The 18624-nt window shown below is 39.2% G+C and overlaps 1 protein-coding gene across 4 annotated transcripts in view; it reads left to right on the top strand.

Annotated features, from left to right (window-relative positions):
• The first annotated feature begins 1014 nt into the window (after positions 1-1014).
• LGR5 (leucine rich repeat containing G protein-coupled receptor 5) overlaps positions 1015-18624 on the top strand; it is a 90794-nt gene continuing 73184 nt past the window's right edge. For all 4 annotated transcript variants that reach the window (XM_088055570.1, XM_088055569.1, XM_088055568.1 and 1 more), the window contains exon 1: positions 1015-1229. In XM_088055570.1, coding sequence (XP_087911696.1) covers positions 1015-1229 — 215 coding nt within the window. The remainder of the gene's footprint in view (positions 1230-18624) is intronic.

Raw genomic sequence — 18624 nt, 5'->3', positions numbered from 1 at the left:
GAACTCCCTACTAGCCCACTAGAGCACCCAAGCCTTCAGCTCATCACCCCAGAGACCCACTCCTCACCCCATGACCTCAGGACCTTACCCCCACTTCCACAACTGCCTGTTCTCCCACCTTCTAGAAATGTCCACACATGCATCCCTATTGTGAGGCAGAATTCCCCCTTAAAAAGAAAGGCCAGAGAAGGCACTTCATAAATATATATGAATACCCAATGGGCAGGAGGGAGCACCAAGAAAGTGAACGCAGGCTTTTCTCAGTGGCGCCAACCACTAGGACACAAGGCACCGGACAGAAGTTGGACAACGTTCTCGTGCACTGTGTGATTCTTGGGGTGTCTTGTGCAAGGCCAGAATTTGGCCTCGATGATCCTGACGGCTGCCTTCCAACTCGGCTTATTCTACGGCTGTATGATTGTATGATGCACAGTAAGTTCCACCTGATTACGAGGACGAACTTCTTTTCTGAGCGGGTGATCGCTCATTGGGACAGGTTGCGCAGGCTCCCTCATGGAGTTATTCGGGAGCTGCCTGGACGCAATCCTGAATGCCATGTGCTCTGCGATGAGTGCTTGGGCAGGGTGCTTGGCGCAGATGCTTGGCTACGGCCTCCTGCTGCCTGACCCACTCTGTGAAGGCGGGACGAGGGCCCGAGGCGGGCGCCGAGGCGCGGCCCGCACGGAGGGCAGGCGGAGGGCGGCGTTCCCCCTCTCCCTCCTCCCGCCTGCCCGCCGGGCCGCGGCCGCCCCCGCCCACCCGCCCGCTCGCACGGCGGCGCGGGCAGGGCCCGCTGCGCCACGGCGGGCAAGGCTGGGGCGGCGTCAGCGGGCGCGCGGTGCCGGCTCCAGGGCTTTAAAGCAGCGTGTAAGCTGAGATGCTACCACAGACAGCGGCGCGGCGGCGGCGGCCGCAGGAGCTCCTCGAGCCCAGACGGGCGCCCGCCTTTCGCCCCCGCCGCGCCCCGGGGCATGAGAGCGGCCGCCCCGCGGCTCTAGGTACCCCCCGGGCCCCATGGCGACGACCCGCGCTGCCCGCGCCCTTCTCCTGCTGCTGCTGCTGCTGTGCCCGCCGGGGCTGCGGCGGGGGGCGCGGGGCGGCGGGCAGCGCCCGCGGGGCTGTCCGGCGCCGTGCCGCTGCGAGCTGGACGGAGTGCTGCTCCGCGCCGACTGCTCCGACCGCGGCCTCACCGCCGTGCCCGCCAACCTCAGCGTCTTCACCTCCTACCTGTAAGTGCGGGCGGGCCGGGAAGGGCGCACCGGCGGCGGCGGGAGGGCTCGGGCCGGCCCCCCGCGCTGACAGGAGGCGCTCCGTGCCCGGAGAGAAGGCCGGACTTCAAATAAGTTTCTAATCGCTTTTTAATCAGCGGGTGCGTTGTAAAGCGTTTATAGGTATCTGGCTATCGCGGTGCCCGGTCCGGCGCCCGGAGGATCGCTGTGTGATGTGCCGTTTGGAGGGTAATTAAAAGTGATTGCAACAGCAGAAACTCGACGCGATCCGCCGGGACGTTATCTTCACCTTTGCTTCCCGGGACAGGGCTTTGAACTGCGGCCGCCGCTGATTTAATCGTTAACAGATCTCCCCTGTGTTGAGTGGAGCAAAGGCAGTGAAAAAAGCGCGCTCCCGGGGGTCGGGCAGCGCTCGGGGACCGGAGTGCCCGTGTCCAGACACAGGTGCCTGTGTCCAGATCCGGCCTGGGGCCGGCGCACCCCGCCCCTCGGGAGGCTGCCCCGGGCCTCGCAGTGGCCGCCTGAGCGGGCATCCCCGCCGGCACGGGCTGCGGTGCCTGCGAACTGCGCTGCTTCTCGGGCGCGATGAGTTACAGCGTGTAGGGACGGAGCCGGCGAGAACGGAGAAACTTCGTATTAGCAAAAAACCCACCCAAAACTGTGGTGAAACTTTCTTTGTTTCCTTATTTATGGCCCAATATTCGTCGTTTAGCCTCTCGTGGTTTCGTCTTTCGTTGAAAGTGCTGGTGCTCCAAGTGTTGCTTGAGTGTTGTCCTTACTGATTCCATAGTTTTTTGTGGTTGCATGACCAGTAGGTTGTTAATTTACTGCTTATTCTTCGTACCCAGCATAAAGTGTGTCTGGTTTTGAACGTTGTTAGTCCAGTCTCTGTATCCTGACATGCTGTTAACACGCTTGCTACTATAGTTACTGTGAAGATGCTTTCACAGTGTTATGTGTCTGGGGTACTAATCATTCTGAGTGCACTTCTCCGTTAATACCATACTTCAAAGGACATAAAATATATCTTACATCTGGAAAAATAGAACAAAGTAAGCTAGAAATGGATTTCTGTGAAAAGTATGAACATGACAACGTAGACAAGGTGGAAATTAAGTGCAGCCAACCAAATCTAAGTATGTATTAGGGGAAAGCCTAATTTAAAGAAAATAGCATACATTTTTAAAGAGGGTGAGCAGCTGAAAGACTTTTTATATAATATGCATGTAAATACTATTCTGAACTTTTTCTTAAGATCAGTTTTAGCTTATTTCATCAGAAACATTTCAAAGTCAAAGCTATTGATAATGTTAGAAGGCAGGAGTCAGCAGCCAGCATTACTGAACGACCGCTTGAAGTATAGCAAAACTTTGGCTATGTGTAATAAAGATACAATCCTTAAGACACATAGAAGGTCTGCCACTAGTTCCAAAAGTAGCAGGTCAGTATTTTGGGTAAACATGAGATACAATGTTTTCTGGTGCTTTGGAAAGCCATAAACAGAAAGGTAGATGGTGATGGTATGAAGGCATACTTAAACTGTACATATATGGTGTTAAGAAGTAGAGTCCCTAAATTCCTCACTGCTTGGAGGAATGCTAAAACCAGAAAAACTGAGAGAATGAGAGAATCTACTATTTTATGAAGAAAAAAAGAGCATATATGTGGTGATGTCAAAATACTATTGCTGGAGTTCTTCTACCTCTGGTAACCTGCTTCTTGGGAGGATTGTGGTCTAGTCTGTCTGCCCTTTTGTTTTTAAATCCTTCCGTCCTTCAGAAGGAATGTCTTTCTCCAGTCAAAAATCCTCTGTTCAGTAACATACTGAAGTGAAAAAATGTTATTTGGAAAGGCAGACTTTTAAATGACTAGGACTGCATGCAGGCAGTATAAAGTTTAAAAGACTAGCTCATACACATAGATGACTACACTTACCATTTTCCAAATTTACAAGGCTGCTATTCTTGGATTGATTAATTATTGCCTAATTATGCAGAATTGTAGCTCCTGCCTGCCTTCTGTAAAGAACTGTCAAGTCTTATTGTCTGTAGATGGCTAAGCAATGGCAAATTTTAAAACTTGCCTGCTTGTTATAGGCATGTTTGCCTCCCTGAGCTCAGTAATGGCCAACCAGCTGCTTCTTGATTATTCTCCTTTCTGGCTTTTTTTTCCCCCAAAAACCGAAAAATGTCTTTTTCTGCTCTCACAGTTTTTACCTCAGATCAAAGCAAGAGATTAAAATTGTATACTCACATTTAATCTCTTTCCAGAAAAAAACAATCTCCTTCAGTTGATTATGTTCTTCTACCATAGATATATCTGACCAAAACCAGTGTGTAGTACTACCTGGGATGAAGTATGAGCTTTTAAAACTTGGGTTTTTTTTCTAAATTACTGAACTTTTTATCTTGGTTTAACACTCAGGAGAAAAAGGTAACTGTTTTCTTGGCATTCACTGGAGATGGTGTGAAAAGCTGAAATGCTGAGGCCATTAAAGGTTTGTTTTATTTTGAGACAAATGTCTAGAGCACGATATATTATGGTGACTGAATTTTGCATGTACCATCATTTATTTTATGATGGTGCTCTTGCAGCAGAGCTCAATGTACTCTACAGATGGACCTGCTACAATTTCTCCGTTCTCATTTATAATCCCAGGCAGCATTTCTTGCCTCCCATCAAAAATATTTTTATTTATTATTATGTGTCTGCTGCCATGAGCTGTTAGACTTTTTAGAAGCAGGCAAGGAGAATCCAAGAGTTTATTTCCATTCCTTTTTCTTCATTTACTTTTAAGCTAAGTAATGTATTCAGTGTATTCAATGCAACTCCTGTTGACATAAATGAGAATTCCATGTGCTGATGAAGGGCAGCCCTGAGTCTCTGTTTCAAATTAAGAACAGGTCACTTTCCTATCAGTTCACAGTGGAAAGAAGAAGCCAGAATCTACAGGTCTTTTGCACATGGGACCCTCATTAATTCTCAAACCAAAACCATGAGTTAGTGAAATATTGTTACCATTTGCTGTGATGTGGAAAACTGAAGTGGAGAAGGGCTTGCTCAGAGTTAAAGTTTATGACAAAGTCAGCCATTAAAGAAATCCTAACTCTATTGTTTAACCATAGGCTTGTCCTACTTTACCTAAATAATTAGTCATTAAAAATTATGTAAAATCTGGAAACTCCTGTTGAAGAATATTTAGTATGACAGGTAATGAAAACAGATTTTCTTTTCAATCTCATTTGATGACAATATAGAAGACAGCACTTAGAGATTTTTAGGTTCTTTGTTTTGGGCCTGGACAATACAAAAAAGTAAATTTATTATAACTGCCAGGGCTATCTAAGAATTCATATACTGTGTTTGTGATCAAAACCTGTCAATGATAAGCAGAATGTTTGCAAAATGTTAACATCATAGATTGACAAAGACACGCATGAATACAAATATAAATGTTGCAGCAGGTTGCCTTTTACATTATAGTTTACTTAAAAAGTTTAAATTTAAGTACATTTTAAATATGTGTTCTAACACTTGGTGAAATATGATTAATTTTTTTTCATATAAATTACTAAGAAAAAATATTTTTCAAAACTTTGACAATGTTGATATTATTACAGTAGAACCTATGAAGAAGAAATCAGTGCATATTATAAGGTTTCGAACCTATCAGTCTTCTAGTAAATTTTGTCCTTCCACTTCATTGATTGCTGTACTATTTTATTTGATGATAACTATTCCTGTGGAGCACAGTAAAAAAAAGATTCTGAAAGTATTTAAGACTACTAAACATAAAAAATGAAAAGAAAGAGAAATGTAATGAACCTGAATGAAAAGATTATTTACTATTTTGAAGGTAAGGAAGTACAGTCCCAGAAATTAACAATACTTCTGAAATAAGAAATGTAGTCATTTCTGTGTCAGGAATACCCAAAATCATTAAAACCAATCCTTTAAGGTAAATTTGCATCCTTTTAGTCATTTTTATCTCACCGTGCAAATTCAGGTCTTGTCTGTGTCTTCTTGAGAGGTATTTTGGGAATGACCATGATTTTTCAAATAGATCAAACAGCAGCATATCTTCTTACAAAGAAGTGAGATTTTTAAAGTCTCTCACACCTTCCAGATCTCTTGACAAGACTTAGGAGTTAGGTATTTTCTAAAATGTCTATCTTTTCTTAGAAAGTAATTCTTTACATAGCTACAAACTTTATAGACCTTAAATTAACTGATTGTCATGTAGTTTCAGTTAGTAATCTGAATCTTGTCCTGATAGAGGATGAAGGTGAATCCAGGTTCTGGATTTAGAATTTAGTGCTAGATCTCCACTTTTGAAAAGGAAATATAACATTTCCTCTGTACTTGTGGTCAAACAAAAACTGAAGTAACAAACTGTGTAAAGTATCATGTTCGTCAGTTTTCAAGAGATTTGCTTTAAATTTCAAAGCATAGTGTGTTTTGAAAACAAAGTCAGTTTCTTTGAGAAAAATATGGATTGAAAATGTATTTTGAAATATCATTCTTCTCACTTGAGAATACAGTGTTAAAAATAACTTTACACTGCTTCCTAAAGAGCCTTTTGCTGTTCAGAAAGGAAAAAAAGGCTCTCACACATTACCTCTCTCCTTTAGCATTTACTGTGTGGAAACACTGCATGAATTGACAGGGAAAAGGAAGCTGGCTTTAAACTGGGAGAATATAAGGTGCTGACAGAGTGAAGGCACCTTCCCTTTGGTTGGTACCTCAAGTGCATAGGACAATTGGCCGGGCAGAAGGAGCCTGACTCCAGCTGAGAACGCGTGCACCGGGCTGACCTTCCCAGCCAGCATGCCAACAGAGATTAGACTTCCCTCAAGTGCTCCCTTGTTAACCCAGTCTTTTCTGCAATGTCATTTGTCTTTCAAGTGCTTAAAATTGCTACCAATCTTTCAGTAGTCCAGATCACTTTCTTTTATTCTGTTTGTTGGCCAAGATAATATTTCATCTGCATGCACTGCTTTCTTAATTCTCTGTTGGCTATTTAAATGGTCATGATTAATACAATTTATGGTGTTTTCCTTGACTTCCTTGAACTGTCCAGCAGATCTGATTCTTTTCCCAGGAAAAACCATGGTAAATAAGGTGTGGTTCCCTTGGCTCCAAGTAAACTGAAGGCAGAACATGATGTGGTGTTTTTGACATACCAGAACAGCTTTAGACTTCAGTTAGAAGAAAATACCCTAACATCTTTAAAAAAAAAAATAAGATGTGATCAAAGCATGCTTACTCCTTGGACATTTAACAATTCATGTGGCAAATCCATATGCTATATGCTCTGTACTGTTTGCTGAGAAAACCTGAGAATCTCCTGTACAGTTTTACAGATCAGATGTGAGAAATTTATTGCCTTGAGAACCATAAAAGAAACAAATATAGTTGGGGAGGAGTAGGGCCTGAAATGGTGTTGCTGACACTTGTTGAAGGAGTGCTGCCTTCTCGTATCTCTGAGAATTGAGGTTTAAATTAAAAATATACAAAGGTAGTGAGCTGTTTCAACTGTATAGGGCGGAAACTCATGGTACCCCTGACTTAGTCCTAGTGCTTTTTTTTTTTTTTTTTCCCTGAAAGTCTACAGGCAATATCTGGTAATTTTTGAATTAGAGACCTTAGAATGAGTATTAAAGAAGCAGCAGCACCCAAATGGAAATACTGTCCTGGAATGTCTTTGCCATTTAGATGAAAAAGACCCCCAGCCAGCTTGTATTATGCTAAGCACCAGCAATCCTTGTATCTCTAAGCAGTAATGAAATGGGATTGCAATGCAAGTTCCCAGGAGCTGGTGCAGTTTTATCCAGCTTTGCTCAGACAGTACATTCTGTATCACCTTCCAGTTTTATTATTTTCTTGTGTTTTACTAATTTTTAGCTATGAGTTTTGGGTTTTAGGGGCCATGGCCGCAATACTGAGGCCATTCTCTGAAATGAAAGTTATATTTTCGTGTCTAGTCACTGCTGCAAAAAATAATTAATTTGAAGTGTAGTGTTGTCCAACAATGATAATTACAATAATCAGCCACTCCCAAACTGGGATTTTATTGGTAACAAATAGGCTCTTTTGTTAGATCCAATTGTATGATTTGGCTTCAGTCTTGCAAATACTTCTCCAGATACTTTAGTGTCAGGAATGGTTCCACTGAAATCACATGTGCAAATGTTAGTTGATGAAGACCTTTACTTATCCTAAAATAATTATCCCTTTCCCAAGTATCAGCTCTGGGGAATAGTTTCATTAAGCTGTTCTGCACTGCTGTCTCATTGCACAGCCTAAAGCATTATATATATTATAAATCATTTAATATCATTGCTTTTAAAAACATTTCAAAATCTTAGACTGATTTGAATATTCAGCTTTATCTGGAATGCACCATCTTCCATCAGTATTAAATTATGTCATTACAGTGAAATAATTTAAAGGACATTTTGATTAAAAATTTCTAAAACTTTTTGCCTTATATTTCAGAAGTATAGTTAGTTTTGCACAGGTGATACAATATTGTGTGCATGGAGGTGTCTGTGTATAGACAGATGTTGGACAAATTTTAAAAACTATCTATTAGTCTAAAGCAGCACAAACAACTATAAGTCTTGCCACACAAAATCTCTCCCCTCATTTGATGACACATGATGAAATGGTTTCTTTTTATTGAGAGTAACCATGCTTAGTGAAATTACTAAACGTAAGCATTAATTACTTAAGAAATGCAGAAGTATTTTTTTAATTGAAACTTAATGTGCGTAATGATTGTGAATAAAATTAACCCTTTTTTTGTGCTTGTGTCATACAGGTTTTCCCATGAAAAGTGTAAAATGATTTGATGCTGGTATTTATGAATGGGAGGTAGGAGGTAGAAGAGTAAAGCTGGTGTTCGGTACTACTACTTCCCTTTTTTTTTTCCTTTTTTTTTCTGTTTGTTTTTTTACCTAACACTTCAGACTGCTTTGTTTGGGGATAGAACAGTTAAAGCACTGATATTACACAGAAATCTTAATTTCCTAGCCCTCATTTCTGCAGCAGTAGGCATCTTATGATGCCAGTTATACCATGTCTTCTGGATCCTGGGTTAATAAAAACGCTAGTGTAAGTGAATGAAAGAACAGATGTGAGATGATGTCAGCATCAAGGGAAGTGTAGCTGCGCTGATTTGGCATTCACTGAGTTTGTAAATGAGTCTCTGTGTAGCCTGAGGGGAGGAGAAGGTCATAGCTGGCAAAGGAAGCAAGTAAGATAAGACAAAACTCTCTCTCATCCACAGCTGAAAGTTACCTGTTTTGAACCACCTTGATGAGTAACTTGCCTTTGAGCTTGATCCTTAATCAGCTTGGTGTGGAGGCTGCCTCAGAAATTAAATATTTCTCCTGTTGGTCTCGCATATGATGAGGCTGCATTTATGTTTGTAGTGGACGGTGAGACCAAGTTGTCCAGTGTCCAGAAATAAGATTCATCCTTAGGAAGGCATAGAAACCAAAGTTTCTTAAATACCCTAAGTCACAGAGATTGTCATTTTGGAAGCATGAAAACAGGGGAGAAACTGCTTCTGAGAACAGGGAATATGATCAGTTAGCCGTAACTGGGATTCAGGTAGAGACCTTGAAGTTCTTCTGCTGGATATTATATGGATTCAAGTAAACACACAACTCTTACTCCATATATGCAATGGCTGGGAAAACTACCTACATCTGAATTTGACTAATTTGGTGGTGGCTGAAAAAAGCTGGAGAATGATAGATTAAGAATACTTAATTAGGTACTAATTATGAGTATGACATGGTAAAATAAGGGAGGTCCCAAGGAATTTTCTTCACAAGGATCTATGTCTGCCTTTCAGTTTTGTTCCTGGATTTGTGACCTGAACTCTGTGATATATAAGTTTCTTATTGGAATGAGTAAAGTCTGTGCAGGCATCTGAGAGTAATATTTGACCTGCTGACAAGGAAATACAGGATGCATACGCTTGGTGCAATGTGGAAGTATTGCCTGCACTTGTGCTGAAGTTGTGCAAAGACAAGGATTTGGAAGCAGTCCAAAAGAGGTGCAGGTTCAACCTTGTGACCTGACGAGGGTCTCAAGGAGTACATTCCTGTCCTAGAGTGTCCCTGCATAAAGCCTCACTCTATTGACTGTAACCTGCAACAGGCAGACACAATTACAGGAGGGTTAACAGAGCAACAAAAATTACGTGGAGAACAAAGAGGGCAGCATGTTGACTGTATTGGTGCTATAGAGTGACATGTACCTCTTATCAGGCAGCTCAACCAATTTTAAACATTTTAAACCCTCAGAAGTGTCACTCTAGTCTAGCACTAATTTCTAAATTCCCAGTTCACATTTGTGTCATGTGTATGCAGTAAGACTTGGGCAGAGGTATCAGAAATGTTTGTTTCTTCCGTGGAGATAAAACCTGAGGATATACTTGTGGTGGGGTGAAGAGTAAGGATGTGCAGTATTGCTGATAGGTGCTTTTAAAACTTGAGTGTGAGGCACTGTGGAAGAGTAATTGGTAGCAGGAAAAGGGTCTCGTGCTCTTTTTTAGGCCTTGCACTGAAAAGGGACAGTGTAAAAGCTCTTGATCAGAGATTAGTATCTGGGAATACTGTAAATTCCTCAGCATATGGAGGCTTCATTTTGTCTCTTACCTGTCGCCTGCACATATGTAAAGTAGTGTGAACTGTGAAGTGCCAGAACTTTATTTCCTTCTAGGAAAGACAGAAGATGTGAAAAGAAAGACCACGACAATGACTTTGGAACATCTTAACTACCTGAAGGCCAGAGACAGTACAGAACATAGTTAAATACATTCTTGAAATCTTGAAGTACATGTTTTTAGAATAAAAAATGTTCACTGAATATGCACTATGATCTCAGAAATGCTTGCTACCCCTCAGCCTTGATGAGAAGCACCTGGGCTAACCTTTTTTTTCTTATCAGAAACCCTGTCTGCTCCCAGGAACTAGTTCTGTCTAATGAGCTCCTGTTTTTTAATGAACAGCCATGGAAACTTATTTTTCTTGCTTGAATGACAATCCAAGTAGAACAACATTTTTGTTATTAAACTTTCAAAGAAAGTTACCGACCAGAATTGTGACCATGATGGAAAATTACTGTGACTAAAGCCTTGAGACCCTACGAACAGGAGTCCTAAGTGAGATCCTTTGAGCTCTCCTGGTTTACAGCAGGCTGTGAGTGGGAATCTCCCTCTACACGGGACACCTCTCAGAGCCAGCGAACTCTCAAGTTTCTTTCCAAGATACTTGGAGGATCACTGCCAAATGCCACCCACGGGACCTGGGTCAATATCCCCACTCCTTGAAGCTCAAACCTTCACCCAAAGAGAAGATGAAAAGGTGTCTGATATGAGTACTGCACTGAAACTGGAATTTTTCACAGATCTATACCTTGTACATATTCCTTCAGGTGTTTGTGTGAGTGTGACTATGCTACAGCAAATGTGCTGCAAATGTTTCTCTCTTAGATTTTTAAGTGGGTAAGATTCATAAGGTATGTATGAGTTGCTATTGTGCTTATATAGTAAATTCTATTGAATCTTTCGACAAATTGTTCAAATTAGGCTATTAAGTGCTGCTGAATTTGAATGTGGTTAAAATCTTTAGGTGTAAGCCATTGGTCAAGTCTAGGGCTAAATTTGGCAGGCAGGTTTACCCTAAACTTTGGGACTAAAAGAAAGAGTCTCTCTTACTCCTTTTAATCCTTACCCTTTTTTCATCCTCAGCCTCCACAGAGATAATTTTTGTAGATTTTTAGGTTTTAGTCTGATTTTTCTCTCTTTAACCATCTAGTTAGCAGTAGAGTGAACCTTGCCAATGAGCTTTGACATGTTTTCACTTTAATATTAAACCTGCTTTTGCCAGTGATTCTTTGAACAACCTGAGACACCCACTCATGACTCAGATTTCTGTACGCCATTCCATGTAGGAAAATTAGTAGATTTATGCCAAGGAAGACTTAATGTAGTTTCTGCTGTGCTTATACTAATGGAACTAACTTAATTGTATGGAATTGGTACTACTGAAATAAATTGAATTTGAAAATTTTGAAGATTTTTGAAAAGCATTAATTAAATTTAAAGTGCCAGCTCTTCACAGAAAAGCTTCTGTTGTGTCATTAGTATGCACAGTGTTCATCTTTTTGAAATAAACAAAAGTCATTTTTTTCTTAAAAAAAAAAAAGATTTTAGGCATACCATTGAGTGATCATCCTTATTGCCTTGTTTGCATCAGGATGCAGATTCTGGCAGGTGAGTTGTGTTGTGTCAAGGAGTTGTGTCAACTGTACAGATCATGCAGGAGTTTCAGGAAGGAAGGAATTTCTTTTGCTTTTCAGTCCTTTTGTGGCCATTGTTGATAACTAAGTGAACAGAGCAACAGGTATTTTTGGTACTGTGCTGTGGTACATTCATTCCACTTATAGGCAGAAACAACTGTCATACCAAATAGAGTTATCAAAATCACATTTCTGTACATATTGCTGCCTCAGCTGTTGTGCCTTCAATGGCTGTCTCTGGTCAATTTGTGAAGAATCCCATAAACCTGAATCCAGATGTGGTCTGTTTTCTACATTTATCATCAATCATGGATATGGCATCTTGTAGTCATGCAAGCTCTATGTTCCTGCCTGTCTTTCCATAAAGCAGTGCTGGAGGAGCATCAGATTTCACAAGGAATTTGTAATATCCAGATTTACTGGATGGTATTATTTGCGGTGTTCTATCTCTGTGTGGGAAGTCTATAAGGAAATGCTGTCTGCTCTCAATGTGCTGCTGTCTTAATCCCTTCTGATAAGGGCTTGTGAAGACTAATTATGAGCCAGCTTGGTTCCCAATGAAGCTAGAACTGAAAATCCTTTCAATTATGTGGATGGAACCCCTGGTATGTCACAGTTTTATTGTAGAGGATTCTGTTGGGACATGATGAGTCTAATCTAAAGGAAATTACTTACTCTATCCAAATACCTCCATACTGAGTTGAGACCTCAGCTTTTTTTTTTTTTTCAGTATTTAGTGAATGAGTTATTACTGAAGTATCAATGATAGTAATTAAATTGTTAATGACATTCATTAGTGGTTTGGATTGTCTTAGCATGGAGAGCTTCCATTAAGTTGTGTTCACAGTTTTTATAAAGCAGTATTAAGGTGGTTGTTCAGTAATGACCAAATGAAAATAAGAAGTCTGTGTATCATCATTTAACAATATGAATTTGGTAAATAGATGGATGTCCCAACCACAGGAGAATTATAACAGAAAGACAAAAAGGAAAAAAAAAATACACCTTACCAGCAAAGGATAAGGTCTGTGTTCTTTCAGTTAGTAATATCACTACTAGTATTAAAGATAAATGTTTTTTCTCTATCTGTAAAACGGTGCTGCTTGTCAGAAAAAATTCCAAAAATTAAAAGACTTAGTAATTTTAACATTTATGAGCAGGTTTAGACATAAACCGAGTGTTCCTCTATGCTGCTGAGTTTGTTTACAATGAAATGCTTTGGGCCAGCACTAACCAATAGGACACTTGAGAAGATGGGTCTAAGGAGGGAGTGGACCGAGCAGCTGGGGTATTTGTACACTGTTTAACTCTCAGAGCAGCTCCTGGCTCACTGGGGAAACAGAAGTCCTCGAGCAGAGTGACAAGCAAATGCCCAAGTCAGTTCCCTCAGGGGCAAGTAGAGCAGGCCTGTCGCCCCTGCAGTGACCCTGGGTGCACTTTGGGAATGCACGGTCCAAGGCTGTGCAAGCTGACCCGAAACAAACAGGGCTGCACCAAGTGGAAGAATGACAGAGGACAAAGGGAGTTCAAAATTTTTCTTTATACACTATGGCACAATTATTGATGAAGATGAAATATGAGGTGGAATTTTTCAGTAGAGTGCGAGATAGAAGCCTTGAAGTTGCATCGTAAAATGATTCTGCAGTGCTGTTTCAGAGCATATAATTATTGAGTTAGTATTTTAATGATGTACTATATGTATATTTTCATCTCTTGTTAAAAAAGATGTATTGAATATTTTGTTCTGTGTCAGGGAGAGTACAAAGAAAGAACTTCAGAGATTGATTTCAGTAACACAGGGTTTAAAAGGATAGAAAGAAACCTCAACAACATTCAGATATTTATGTTCCCTTTTATGTCATCCACCAAAACAGATAATGCAGAGAGTTTTATTTCCTGTGAACATTTCCTTTTCATAGTAGTCTTGTTTATGCAGTTGTCTCTGACTGCCAGTTTAAGTAAAAATACATCATTAAATGTTTTGATAGGCAAGATAATGACATGCTATCATGTCTGATAGCATGACGTCATAAACTAACATTAAGATTATTATCAAGCACTCAAAGAATAAATTGTATTAACATATTAATTAACATGAGACACAATATTGATGGATAAAAATTCAAGCTGGACAAATGAAAGTGAATGTTAGACCAATGGAATAATGTCTTCAAACATATGACACTAAATAGATGTGCGGTTTCCTATGAATAAATTACTAAAATGCCAGATTGCTGCTGTAGAGAAACAAGTCTGGGATGTCACTGGGTAAGTGTCATAAGGCTGAGTGGTATTAAAATGAATAAAAGCTTGATTAGCGGTTTGAATACCTCTTCTGTACCTCATGCTACTCTATCAGTATTTCACAGAGTATGCAATGCCGTTGACTGCGCTACTTTTGAAGAAAAATTCAGTAAGGGGTATTGGAGCAGAGTTTATGCTGCTTCTAAATTCAGGAGCAGGGGTGGCTAGAGGTATATATTGCTATTTTAAAGTATTTTCCTTTGTGGGTTACTTAAGACAGCAACACAGCTCACAAAGAAAGGCCTTATAATGCTTCTTAGAAAAGCAGTCAGCTCATGTATAGATAGGGAATTGTTCTGCTAGTCAGAACTGTCAAGCAGAGAACGTAAAATGTCTTTGTCTGGCTTCTGAGGAGGTTTGCCATATACCAGTGTCTCATCTCAAGAGGGCTAGAGGCAGATGAGGACTGTTCAGACTGATCCACTCTTCCTCAGTTCTGTTAAAAATGATGGTCTGTCAGAGCTGTAAGTTTAGTTCAGCAGTTCAAGTCCTTGGCTATTCTTGGATCTTAAAAAAAATTACATTTATGTTCTTAAACTATCACATGCAGAATACATGACAATATACTACAAGTTTTGCTAGCTTTAAGTAAAGCTCACCAGTAAAATGATTTTATTTATTGTATATACTGTGTTTTCTGGGGACATAAGCAAGTGGCTGATGCCAAAGTGTGGTAATGATTTCAGCTGCAGTGCTTCTTTATAGTGCAGTGCCTCCACACACCCTTTAAGTAATGTCTTTCAAGTGTAAAATATGTTAAATTTCTCAGTACCTGAATCCTTCATTCTGTCAAAGTGGAAATACTGCTCACCTGTGCATTAAATTTTTCATGGGATACAAAGATATCCTGTGTTCATGGGAGTCTGGCAGTTACATTATTTTGGATCCAGCTGTTGACCTAGCCGGTTTGTGTCTGGAAGGAAAGATGGATTGTGCTGTGACTGGGGTGACATCAGGCAATCAGCTGTGGAGACTGTTACCTCCACATCTTCCGCTCAGTGCCTGGTTCCTTCCTGGTATGTCTGTTTGCCTTTTTATATCTCTGAGTGCCTACACAGATTTTATTACCTTTAGCCTTACAATCTTTAATGCCTTACACCTGAAAACAAAGCTTTTTCAAGCTTCTCACATTACTACTCCAGATCTAGGAAGAGACTATTCCTAAGATTATTGTAGCTATTGAATCTGATTTAAATGGCTCATTATTTTTAGACATTACCTGATAAGATAGACTATTTCCTTTCTAAGTTGCACTTGATGGAATACATAGAGATATTGTCTGTGCCTGTATTTGGCATATGTTTGAGCCTTATAATATTTATTTTGTTGTAAACTCTTATGGTAAATTGTTTGGGATTTTTGAAATTACTTTAAATTAAAGTTCCCAAAATAAATAGTGAATGTCTAGTGAATACAATTTTTTAAAAATTATTTACTTTCAAAAATGAAAAAAATATGGAGTAATCTAAATCAGTGCCACCACTGCAGAAGCTACCTTTGAGAGCCAATTTGTTCTTTGCTCTAATTACTCTGCCTGAAAGAACAACAGAATGAAGACATTGTTGACATGTAGGGTTTAGTCCAAAGATTGTACTTGTGGGTATGTAATGAAATCTTACATTAGTATTTTAGTGAAAGATATGAGGAAAAGGGCAGGAAAAATGTGATTTTTATGCTTTATTTTCTGATAAATTTAATCTGTACACTTTCACTTTTGGTCTCACAAGCACAAAATTTCATCATTCAAAAGCAGAAGAAACCAAAATGGGATCTTTCTCCAGGCTGTGAAAGGAAACAGATTTAGGACTGGCTAGATCTGTGAGGAGAAAGAACTTAGGAAAAGTAGACCACCGAAAGTGAACTTCCAAGGTGCCACCATGTATGCTGACCCCTGAGAGTCCTGGCTCAAGTGCAGTTGATGATTTTGCTTAGCAGGCACTGGGAAAAGAACTTGCTTTCTGCAGCAAAATTCCCTGTGTAGGAGTTACTTGTCTTTGCTAGTTAAGTTTCTGAATTCATAGAATTGGAAAGAAGATAGAGCTCAAAATTTTCTGGGAGATTGGAGTTGGAAGAGCAAACTCAGGAAAAAATGTGCTTCCATATTAAGAGTCCCTCTGAAGCAGAGATATGTTTAGATGTTCATATTGGCCTTCCCCTCCCCTTGGAGCCAGTTGGTCCCACACTTCTGCTCTTGGCTCCATCATTTTCAGCTGTGCTGACTCAGCTGCTTTTTGGACTCTGCTCCTAAACAGTTCTGTGAAATAATCTAGTTTAAAAAGAAGCACATTTCTGGTTGAAAAGTATGTGTCTCATTTCACTGATACACTTTAGAACGTTTGGCAGAAACAGCCAAACCAGCAGAGCTGGATGGACAGGGACTACAAATCTGGAGTTCAGTGCGCAGGTGAAGGGATCAGAAAACTTTCCAAGTGCCCTTGCACTGTTGCAGATTGCAATGCAAAAATGACACTACAGAAAACCATAAGGACGGGATTTTCTTATCTTTGATTTAGTTGTAGTCATGTGCTCATTAGCAAATGTCTTTTCCCTGGGTTAATTTGGTATAGTTGATGAACAATATCTTGTAAAAATCTCATTGGCTATGCTTATAACAGACACAATATAAATTCTTCAGAATTTTCCAGATGAATCTAGAATTCAGCAGAACTGAGCAGCCAAATGTTCTCAGAGAATCTGAGTTCAATTACAGTCCTTCAATTTAGTAGTCAACCAAGAGAAGAATTTTTACCCAGACATAGCTCTCTGAAAGTCATAGTTCCAGATTTTGTGAGTATGGTAAATAGGAAGTATATACACCGATTTTCATATATATATATATATATACAAATAGATAATTTCAAAATAGTGACTGGGGGGAAAGCTTTTTCCTAAAATAAGAAAAAAAAATACTCTTTATTCTATATTGGAAATATGGGTCACCCCAGATATATATATATATCATTAACTTATAGAGCACACAAGGCCACATTTAAGAAAGTGAAAAATTTATCAGGTGTGACCTTAACATTGAAAATGTCACCTTACTCTGAAAAAGCCATGAAATACATCATCCAGAACAGATTATTAACACTGATAGTAGTTATTAACTCTATAGAAAGAATTATGGCTTATGTGCATATACTTGACATCTTCTTACAAAAATAGTTCCATTCCTTTGGATACCATAGCATTATTATGATACAATACCAGAACAAAAGCATTGTAAGAAGTGATTGCAGCAGCCAATTTCAAATATATTTGCTGGTTTTGCATATTCCGTATGCAGAAAGGCAATATTCTCTTCTGTCTTCCAGCTGCCAATGCTTGCTGTGAAAATCAGCCAAATTCTTCATCCACAACCAATACTCAGCAAGTAAAACAGATAAAATTACAGCAATCAACCAAATTGATAGGTTATCATTTCATATTATCCCTTGGGAAAAAAAAAAAAAAAAGAGGCAAATATTTGGTTTTTTTTTTAAAAAAATAAATCTTCCAATTTTATGTTTTGCTTTTCTAAAATGTAATATATTATACTCTTGGGACACTAAGGAAAATGTACCTTCATGAGTGAATCATCTCATTGTGAGTCTCTTACAGTAGCCAGAAATTGCATTTCACCTGAGGCATACAGCATGACAACATTCATCAGAACTTTTTTGTTGCTAAGATTTGTATTTTAACATTTTCAAGGCAGTTCTGTGTTTCTGGATTATCAAATATCAAAACCCTCAGATGCATTTTGGAGTCACCACCCTCTATATATACTTAGCATTCTTAGAAACTATATTAAATGTATAACCAGGTAAGTACAGCTGTATGTTAGACTCTCGTTTCTCTTATATGGTGTTTAAGGCAAACAAAACTTATATATACTTCTGTAAAAAGTGTTTATTAAAATTGGCTTTGTTTTACAGTTTAGCAAACTCTTCGGGTAGCCTTAAGAGCCTGCTCAATTCATTATCATTAAATCAACAACCAGATCTTCTTTCTGCCATTCCCTGGCAGGATTAATGGATTTTGGCATGATTTGTGTGTTTAACAGTGAAAGATCTTGCTGAGTAAGCTAGCAAGCTTGACTAATTCTCAGTTGTGCTAACTTCATAAACCTATTTTAAAGTCTTAACTTTGACTAAAGATTAAAGATAGTGACACATGCTGCTACATTTAAATGTATCTAATGTGATTATGGTTAACAAATGTAACTAAAACATTGAATATATATTGTATGGTACTTGTGAATTATGTGTATTTTACACATATTTCTCAGTCTTTTGGGGTTTTAAAGTGACATTCCACAAAACAATTGATGGACTAATATTAAAACTCCTGCATATATTTAAGTAAATAAATAGAAATAAGAAAATTAAAAGAAATATTAAATTACACTTTTTAATTACAGAATTACTAAACTCTGTAAAAGGAATGTTTGTATTTCAAAATAACTTACAGCTGAATCAGAAAAGCGAGCAATTATTTTATTTGATCTAAAGCTGGCTTTTTCAGTAAACCCATTTTAACCCATCAAACATTCCAATTTCTATAATTTTTTCACCTTTTCAGAAAATCCTAGAATCAGTATTCAGAAAAACCTGAAGAAAGGAGAAAAGAGAGGAAAAAATATTTTCAGCCTGTCTGACAAGCCTACATAAAAAGCTTGTGATCAAAAGATCTTAAATACACGTTACTGGTGTGACAAACAACATTTTTGTCCTTTTATTAGATTTATTTTCCTTCTGAAAACTCGAATGGCCAGAGTATAGTTTGTGAAAGA

The sequence above is a fragment of the Pseudopodoces humilis genome, chromosome 5 (genome assembly GCF_049639895.1).
Source record: "Pseudopodoces humilis isolate 2021_Gansu_Grassland_sample_001 chromosome 5, ASM4963989v1, whole genome shotgun sequence".
In the NCBI taxonomy this organism is placed as follows: domain Eukaryota; kingdom Metazoa; phylum Chordata; class Aves; order Passeriformes; family Paridae; genus Pseudopodoces; species Pseudopodoces humilis.
The sequence above is the reverse complement of the archived record's forward strand: the minus strand, read 5'-3'. Positions and strand labels throughout refer to the sequence as shown.